Source organism: Petaurus breviceps, unplaced genomic scaffold, assembly GCF_028583685.1.
Source record: "Petaurus breviceps papuanus isolate PSGF00001 unplaced genomic scaffold, PetGlider_PUasm1.0 90847, whole genome shotgun sequence".
In the NCBI taxonomy this organism is placed as follows: Eukaryota; Metazoa; Chordata; class Mammalia; order Diprotodontia; family Petauridae; genus Petaurus; species Petaurus breviceps.
In genome coordinates, this window is record NW_027187360.1 from 11,684,194 (window position 1) to 11,693,961 (window position 9,768).

Here is a 9,768-nt window from a genome sequence, read left to right on the forward strand (position 1 = left end):
GGGGAAAGTTTGAGGTGGGACTGGAATTGAAGGGAGAGTAGAGTGGTGGGGTGGGGAGGATCGTGCTAACTGGATTTTCGCAGAAACGGGGTTTTCCTTCTTTACCCTCCATTCTCTCATTTTTCTTCTAGGATAGGCACGATGGGAACAGCAATGGGAACCCCCGCCTTCCCCACCTCCCAGCAGTCAGCCAGCACCTCTACAGTCCCGCAGCCCCACCGCTTTCACATTCAGGGGCTTCCGACTTCCAGCCTCCTTACTTCCCACCGCCCTACCAACCCTTACCCTATTCTCAGTCTGCTGACCCGTATTCCCACCTGGGCGACCCGTTCTCCATCAACCCCCTGCACCAGCCTGCGCCGGCGGCCAGCCAGCAACAGGCCTGGCCCAGCCGGCAAAACCAGGAGCCAGCTGGCTTGAGCCACCACTCGAGGCCCGGCCTTGTCCCTCACCTCCCAGGGCTGGACACCGGTGCCCCAGGGGCAAGGAGGGAGACTTACAGACGATCAGAGCTACTCCTGCAGCCCCACAGCCACGGGCTAGATGCGGCACTGGTGGAAAACCTGGGCTTACATGAAATGGCCCATCAAATGGAAGATGTCCAGGTGAGAGCAGTCTGGGACAGCTGTAAGAGGGAAACAGGGGAAGCAGGTTCGGAATTTTTAGGCAGAGACAGGATTGTCACTTCTGTCCTTTCTAAAGTTCCTGAGATTGGTTCTAATTTACTATTCTAAATAGAAACTGTCTCCTCTTTCCTTTAGAATGTGGAAGACCAACATTTGCTGTTGCATGACCAGACAGTCATCAGGAAAGGTGCGTTAATTTTAATTAGCCTTCCCTACTTTTCTCTTAGCCTATCCCTTCAGAGTTAGGGAAGGTGAAAAAGTCTTTGGGTCTTTAATAGTATCTACATTTATTCGAATCAGGTGTTCAAAGGTGTTTTGTTGGAAACACTAATCTATTTAAGTGCAGAAGCCCCAAGAAATAGACATTGTAGTAGAAGGCAGGTTTTGAAATATGCTTGTAAGTTTAGGTGAAATTTCAATTTTAACTTTCCTGCTTGAACAAGTGTTTTAGCCTCAGAATACAGTAATGGGGACTGGTTTTTTTCCCCTCTTGCAAATGCTGCATCTGGAAGGAACTAAGAGGGAGGAATGTTGGTGGAATGCTACATAAGAAAATAGGTTGTGGGTGGTTTGTACAATAACGTGGTGGCAATTCGATTGCTTGACTGGCTATTGCTAAGCTCTCTACCTCTGCTACTAGTGTTCTGGCTAACCTGTAGAGGAGAGAGTGAATTACAACTGTACCATATCTCTGAATCAGAAACTTACACTGACTCTGTCCAGATGCTAAAATGTTGCTGATTAATTTGAGTGAAAATGATTTATTACCATTTTAGTTTGGAGAATAGTAAGGTCACTTTCAATTCAGTTTGACTAAAATTTTTATTCAAACTTGCAAGTGGAAATAACTTATTTCCTGGCATGTTTAAAATTTTGAACCTGCTGGTTAAAAGTCTTACAAGTTGGCAGGTTTTAATTTTTTTTAGTACCTAGCTTTTCATCTGAACACTTTTTTTAGGAACCAATTTGAAAAGTATTAAGTATGGGAATTAGCTTAATTTGAATAGAAATAACAAGCAGGTTTTTTTTTAAATCTAGTTTGTTGATAATCAAGGTGGCTACCAGATCCCAAATATTGTTAGAGAATTCTTGACAACTGCAGGCAATTTGAATTTGTCTGCTTTGCTTACTGACATTTACTTAGATTAAAAGACTAATTCTAAATCCCTAAACAGGAATTTTCAAAGTCATCTCTCAATAACTTTCAGGTTTTATTGATGCATTTATTAAGCACCTGCTATTACTATGTGCCTCAGACAACAACACTAAGTTCTGGAAATACAATTGAGGTCCAAAATGGTGAAAAGCATCTGGTTGAGAAAGGTCACCCAACCCATTGGTAGTAGAACCAGTATTAGAAATTGAAACACCTTGGCTTCCTTGGCCAGTTTCCCCCCCCCACCACTCCCAACACACTTTGTGTTTAGTAAGACAGTAGTGACTTATAAAATGAAGGTAATAGAATCACAATCATCTGCCATCTTCAGCATTTATTAAATACGACTGTTCAAGGCACTAGGCATGAAGACACTATTTTCTGCTCTAACACCTTCAGGAACTGTTTGATAATTGTTATTTGCTCCTAACAGGTCCCATTTCAATGACCAAAAGCAACTCCTTGGGTCTCCCCTGTCAGAAGGATGGGATGCTAGGAGCAGTGGTTAATCATAATGAAGTATTTTGCTCTGTTCCTGGAAGACTTTCTCTTCTCAGCTCCACATCCAAATATAAAGTGACTGTCGCTGAGGTCCAACGAAGACTTTCCTCTCCTGAATGCTTAAATGCCTCCCTATTGGGCGGTGTGTTGAGAAGGTGAGGGGAAACCGTCTTTGGCTAGTATTCATCCTGGACACCCAGCTGTGGTAGGGTGTTGTTGTATAAAAGGTCTAGGAGAGTATTTTTAACATTTATGTAACTTTGAATTTAACACTGAATTCTAATAGACCTAGAGAGTTTTAAACATATATTCCCCTTTTTGAAAAGTGTTAAATGTAGAAGAAAGTGCTAAAATGGGTCTAAAAGCAAGTTGTTATTTAGTTAAAAATCTGACTCCCATGCTATATAGAAACCATCCCTAAGGGTGTTCTCATGGCTATTGTCTAAATGGCTAGCTCCCACTGTCGTTTTTTTTTCTTTCTGTATTATCAAACTCGTTTTTCTCTCTCTGGATTTTGTGTCCCATAACTGCTAGCTTTAAGAATACATATTGGTTTCCTCTAAATTTTGGTTTTGTAACGTATGGAAGTGACGCAGTTACAGAAAGGAGGTCAGTTGTCATTTTACTTTTGTTACTTGGTACCTCAATGCTGGTCACACTTTTCATTCATAGAGCCAAATCCAAGAATGGGGGCCGATCTTTGCGGGAAAAGTTGGATAAAATCGGTTTAAATCTTCCAGCTGGAAGAAGAAAAGCTGCTAATGTGACATTATTAACTTCTTTGGTAGAAGGTCGGTATGCTGGATTAATGATTTTATTCCTCAAACCCCCAATAAGTCCCTCCATAGTTGCAAGGGTTAGATACAAAAAAAAAATAGAAGAATCTTTGGGAAATGGGATGGGTGGTGTGTGTGTGTGTGTTTAAACTGCTAAATTCTGAAGTATAGGAAGTTACCAATTGTCAGTCTTCTAAAGCAGTGCATTGAATGTCTAAAATAGGCTCTATTTTAATTCCTTTGACCAGGTATTGGTATCTTAGCTATATTGATTATTTTAAAAGTAGTGTTTGCCAGGTTGTCCCTTGCAACTTGAATGACTTAGCATTTTCCATTCTTTCTCATGTGTGTTGAAATAAGTACTTAATTGTGATGGTGGGGGCAGTGAGTTAGGGAAAAAAAGTCATTTTGAGGTTATCTTTTGTTCATTCCTTAGAGAGTATTGCAGGTGTTCTGTATGGTCCATAAAGTGGTATTAAGGGGGGGGGAGAATTAAAAGGTATAGAAAAGGGGGGTGGTGTCTAGTAGCATTTATATAGCATTTTAAAAATTGCAAAGCATCAACATGGGAATCTTGGAAAGTTCTTTTTCAATATGACCCCTCTACCTCAGATCTGGAAACCAACCCCCAGTGTTTCTGAGCCTGTAGCACTTGTTTTCTGGCATATAGAGCTGGGAACAGGCCTTGGGCCTCTCAGTGGAAGACCCCTGGAAAGTTTCCAAGAACACAAACAAATACAACTTTTAAAAAAAGAAGAAAAACCTCAACTCAAGCATATTGTACTCAGGAGGAAAATGGACTGGAACACTGAGAGGATTGTAGTATAAAGATTGAGCAAACACTCCAATCTCGGCCCAGTCATCTGGGCAGTTCAGTCTCTCAGGGTGGCCTAATGGAAGTCAGTAAGGAGTGTGACTTAGAGAATGAGATAACATTCTGGACCGGACTCTTCTCTGGAATATTTGGGCCTGCTGGGATAGAGAACCATTCAGGTTGCCTCTTCAGTTCAGCCTTTTGTGTGGTGCAGGGGAGTTGGTTGTGAATTGCTTCAGTTTTTTTTTTTTTTTTTTTTTTTTTTTTCGGGATTCTGGTGTATATGTGTGAGTAGCTATAGATGTGTGATTTTTATCTCCTGCAATTCTATTTTCCTCCCCTCCCCCATCCTTCATAAGGGGACAATAATGCATAAATACAGTTGAATAGACAGGTCTTTGGTAGTGGAGGGAGTAACATTTATTTTGGTGTACTGGGAATTTTTGAAAGTCTTGAACTGGGTTTACTTAAATTGGATCATCTTGAAAGCTTTTCCGGTAAAAAAAAAAATGCATGTTAAAGTGAGAGTTGGAGACAAAAGGTAATATGCTTGCCTTTTTTTCCAGCTAGGTAGATCTATTCTGATATTTTTACCCTTACTTAAATAAAGGCTGAGTGGGTTTTCTTTTCCTTGTTAGTATAGGAATCCACCTATAAAATACATTTACCTGCTGTGCAACTTGTCTTAAGAGTTGTCAGGATCACTGAGATTATGTCAAGTGGAAATGAACCCACTTTTCCTGACTTTTCCAGGGGGCCCCTTAACCCTCTACTACCAATTCCAGTTGCCTTTCAAAGGCTGCATTTAACAAATAACTTTAGTTCAAAGTCATCTGACAAGCTGGAGTGTAGGTCATGATTGATTTTGTAAAGTAAAAATTTTTATTATGAAATAAAATTATAATTGACCGGGTTTTGCTGAGAAGTCCCATAGATTGAACTTTAGATTATATCTGATGTATATTGAATGTTGTCGGTCCTGTGGGCCAACACTGAAGACATTGTGGTAGAGATTGCTTCTTTAGTCTTCTGAACCTTTGAACTTTTATCTTGGTTATTAATTTACTGGCATTCTTGAATTTTCTAGATAGAAATAAGAGAACAGGCTAGCATTTTTTATTGTCTTTTCTAGCAGTAGTAACATGTAGTAGTTGGTTTGTTTTGGGCTTGGGTTTGACTGGAATTGTTTCACTATTGCAGGTGAAGCTGTGCATCTGGCTCGAGATTTTGGTTATGTCTGTGAAACTGAGTTTCCTTCTAAAGCAGTAGCTGACTATTTAACCAGACCACATTTAGGACGGAATGAAATTGGTACCCGAAAGAACATGCTGCTTGCTGCTAAGTGAGTATTGTGGCAGGTTACTTATAACCAACCAAACTTTTTGAGTTTCTTAAGCACGTTGAAGCAAAAGAAATGAGATGGTACATTTTACAATGAAGCCTTGCCTTTCAGCAGTTACGAATAGAATGTTTTGAACTGGGAGACGCTGTCATGGCTCTCCCTTTCCAAAAGACATCGAAGAAATTTTTTTTCTCAAATCTCCTTGTATTTGTGTTTCCTCAAATGTATTTTCTAACATGTGACTTAGCTTGCCAAATTTCAAGAAAGATTGTATACACCTTCTGTCTGGGTAACAAGATTTCAGATGCAATGATGAGGCTCAATGTATATGTGGCATGTGACTAAATGAGATACTCCTGGTTCAGCTGCTGCTTATCCATTGCAAATCAGTTTCTGCAGCTGAAGAGGTTCTCACCCAAACTAGCATTAAATTGATTTTAAAATTATGGTAAATGAAGCAGAACTAGTAGGAATTCAGGGCAGGAGAAGAACGAACAACGTTCTGGCAAAAACAAAATCAAATAACAACCAAAACATTGGTTCCGTGGAAATAGCTAACTTTCGAAAGATGAAATTGCTTTGAAGTGAGATGGGAGGCTTGGCAAAGACCCCAGGTAGTTAGTTCTCCATGAGAACTTTGCAGGTTTCCTTGAGAACACAGAACAGTGCCCTTCTCTTCTCCCTCCCCCCCACCCACACACAGTGTTTACATGACATGTTCATTGATGTGCTTGTCTTCTGTTGTCCCTTGAAATTGCCTATTCATGGAAATTTCTGTTCTCTCTGTCTTTTAGACAAATCTGTAAGGAATTCACAGATCTTCTCACTCAGGACCGGACTCCTCTTGGAAATGCTAGACCCAGCCCAGTTCTGGATCCTGCCATTCAGGGCTGCCTGACTCATTTCAGTCTAATAACGCATGGCTTTGGGAGTGCGGCCATATGTGCAGCCATGACATCTGTCCAGAACTACCTAAATGAAGCATTAAAAATAGCAGACAAAACCTACATGAACACTGGCGACCAAAGCCCCGCTGAATCCAACAAAACTATCGAGAAAATGGATAAGCACCGGAAATAGAAGGGGGGGGTACAACCTGGGGAAAAGTACAAAAGGACTGAAACTATCCTCCATAATACAGACTATGGGGTTGTCTTCTTGCCTAGGGGACAATGTAGAAAAATTTGTTATTTTGTTAAACATCATCTTATTCAGGATCTTCATGATTTACACACCCTCCCATTCTGGAGTCTTGTGTTTCTAAAGCTGCAGTATCTCCAAACATTGTGGACAAGTTATCAGAAGACTACAAGCTTGGGTACTTGTTGGATACCTGCTCCTTAAACCTTTTATCCCTTTTTCCCCTTCCCCCTTGCTCTAAAAGTGGTGCTAAAAGTGTTTTTGAACCTCTAAAATTCCCAGTGCTAACAGCCAAGGGTGTAGAGTATTTTGGATGCTACTAATTAAGAATTAGTCCTCTTTTAAGTCAAATTTTCATGGATTTTCCATGCCAACAGTAACCATTTTGCAGTATTAAGACTATGGTTTTTAGATTTATCTTCATCCAATGTAAAGGGTTATCCAGTTTCCTAGATCACACAAATTTTTTGCCCTATGAAGAAAAAAAATTCTATTTGACCTTGTTACTGGATGACATTTGACACACTTCCAAAGGAGATAATTCAGGTTTTACAAAAGTTTAGTCAAAGTCTGTGTTGTAGGTGTTTTTTTGTGTTATAAAGAATTTTAAATTAGTCTCAAAATTGAAATGTCTTAAAAAAAACATTGTTCTCTCCGGGTGTATCAGCTTTATTTGCATATTTATATCGGGTCTGTTTTTTAAAAAAAAAAAAAACTTGAAAATACTAGGCACATAACATTTTATTAACTTTTCTTCTTTTTTTTTCTGCCTTTAATAGGCAAAAAAAAAAATACTACCAGGGAGGCGCTCTGTGTATTAAGAGAGTGTGTTGAATGTACATATTTATTTATGTGTAATTTAATGGGATGTGTAAATACTGGTGAGCTTAATTTTTTAATGGGGTTCAAATTTAATTTTGGTAACTTTTAATAGGGAAATGTGGGGTGAGCTAAACACGTCTTTTAGGTTTAAGCACAACAAGTACATATGCTATACAGGGTATTTAAAACGTTTGAACTTTTGGAGAGCAAATTCCAATTTTCAATTCTTGCCACTTGAGTTATCTAATCAAAGCTCTGTTTGTTCATAAGGCAATAATTGTAACATCTCCCAGGTGACTTGCTCCTGCAAAAATGAGTGAGGATTCCTTCCGTGTGTGCAAGTGACAGAGGTTTTAAATAACCCTATTTGTAAATGTTCCCAATATAATTCTGTTGTGTATATGATAACTATAATAATAAAAGTATTCTCAATAGAAGCAAAGCAGTGGATGTTTGGTTGAATGAAAGTTGCTTTTCCTTTTTTAAAAAAATGACTGAAGGAATTATGGCAGTTTATATACTAAATTATGCATATGAGTCTAGTTAACTAAATTGTGAGTCTAGTTAACAAAAAAGATGTCAAGAGAATCGGTATTTTTCATTAATACAATCTTTTGAATCGTCTCATTTTCAGGACAGTCCCCAGGGGCAAGTACCATAGGTTTTCCTTGGCAAGGCACATGACTTTACCATAATGCAAGTAGGCCTAATACAAAATAGCAATGTTTTCAGTTAACTTTAATTATGTATCTTCAGTAAAAATTTAGCTATCATAGTCGAGATCTTAATCATCTCTGCAGACTAATAAATGGAGGCTTTTTTGTGTAGTTTTCTTTAGGAGAAAGGAAAAGTTGGCAAGAAGAGTGTTTGCAGAGATCTTGGACACATACCGCCAATATTTGATTTCAAGTTTTAAGTACTCTGGCAGATCTTCCAGGAAATGATATGTTCATAGTTTGACTAGAGTGGTTTTGTTTTTGAAAGGAAACAGGGGAGTGTAAGCTTTTCTACACTGGCTAAAACCATTGATCCATCAACCCAGGGTTCTTAAGTCCTTAATTCAAAGCTCTTCCCAAGCCTTTTTGTGAGCATCTCCTAAGGTTAGCTTCTACTTTCCTTGTTAGTCTAATATTTTGTGCCTTGGCCGTGATTAGATCTGGGTCACTGAATGTTGGTAGCATGATTTATGTGGTTGGTCTCTTCCATAGATGACAGTTGATTTGCTGAAGCAACCACTAAAGAAGAGTGGACGTTCTGGTGGTGGGAGAGATTGGTTTGATAGTTTAACCTATAGAATCCTTGCTTTGGAACACTGCACTTTTGGGAAAGATTCTATTCATCTCAACATCTTGCTAGCTTATAAGAGCTGTGCCTAATTGCAACTTAGGCTATGTACTGGAAATGCCCCAAAGACAATTGAGGAGAAAGAATGCGGATAGAGATGACTCAACATGAACTTAGTTTCTTAGGGCCCTGAGTGTGTGCTGGTTGTTTCTCATTCATATTGTGAGCTTCCTAGACAGTGAACCATCAAGTTCTATGGCGTCTAGTATATTTATTCCTGGCAACAATGGACTGACTTTGTTTTCTTGAAATACTACTGACCTGGTGCCAGGGAAAATACCTAATTCTCCAGAAGATCTATAAACATGACTCCCTAATTAAACAGTGCCTAGCTCTTGGCATTTCCATAAAATTAAACTATAACCTCTCTGTTCCTGTATTGGGGCACGGTATTTTTGAGAGAAACTTAGCTCTTGCTTATCTGCTCATTTGAATCTAGCCAGTCCTCCTGCCTTGAATTATCAGGCAATGAGTGGTTGGAACATGGCTTGCTCGTGGCTGTTCTTTAGACCACCTGTATCTTATGTTCAAAGCACCCATATGCTCAAAAGTTAAGGTGATCACATTAGGCTGTTGTAGATGAGCTATTGTGAACTTTTTTATTTGTGGATGTAACTGGGCTCAGAAGTAATTGATTGCCCTCTTGGAGAGGATATAAGGATGCTTAGATTTTATTCCTTGTTGCTTTCAAACAAAACCATGGTCTGGTGGCACTGACTCATCTTCCATTTATCTAAGGATGTTTAGATGAGCTATACATTGATCCTTGGGCTGATATAATAGCCAGTTTGGATACTTAAAAATCTTAGAATGATGTCCCAGAAGACAATGCCTCAAACCTCCCTGGAAGGTCTTATTGTATCAGAACAGGGTGTTTTCCAAGAAAATGTTTCATGATAAGACAATCATAAATTTTGTTTGGGGATGCTTGGTGGATTATATGGGAGGGAAAGGTAAAGAGATTGATCTGTTTCTCATTTGAAATGATTGCTCTGAAATGAATCATTCCTTTTTGTCCTGTCAAAGTAGGTCACAGGGTTAGTTTTGCTTCGTATGTGAGGACAGTTGCAATGCTGTAAGTGCAAAATTCTGACTTCTGAAATACTCCTGTCTGCTGTAAAAAAAAAAAAAAACAAGTTGGGTTCATGTACAGGTGAGGAGACAAGAGAGAAAAGCTTAGAACCCAAAAAGCCAGTAGTAGGGCCTCACGACAGACCAAAGGGTTAAGTCCTATTTAACTGATAAGG

The 9,768-nt window shown here is 39.2% G+C and overlaps 1 protein-coding gene across 2 annotated transcripts in view; it reads left to right on the forward strand.

Annotated features, from left to right (window-relative positions):
* Window positions 1-7,619, forward strand: part of TFAP2C (transcription factor AP-2 gamma) — a 14,128-nt gene extending 6,509 nt beyond the window's left edge. For both annotated transcript variants that reach the window (XM_069072460.1, XM_069072459.1), the window contains exons 2-7: window positions 132-605; window positions 762-813; window positions 2,216-2,438; window positions 2,956-3,074; window positions 5,074-5,215; window positions 6,010-7,619. In XM_069072460.1, coding sequence (XP_068928561.1) covers window positions 132-605; window positions 762-813; window positions 2,216-2,438; window positions 2,956-3,074; window positions 5,074-5,215; window positions 6,010-6,295 — 1,296 coding nt within the window. In that variant the 3' untranslated portion in view covers window positions 6,296-7,619. The remainder of the gene's footprint in view (window positions 1-131; window positions 606-761; window positions 814-2,215; window positions 2,439-2,955; window positions 3,075-5,073; window positions 5,216-6,009) is intronic.
* Window positions 7,620-9,768: the final 2,149 nt, after the last annotated feature.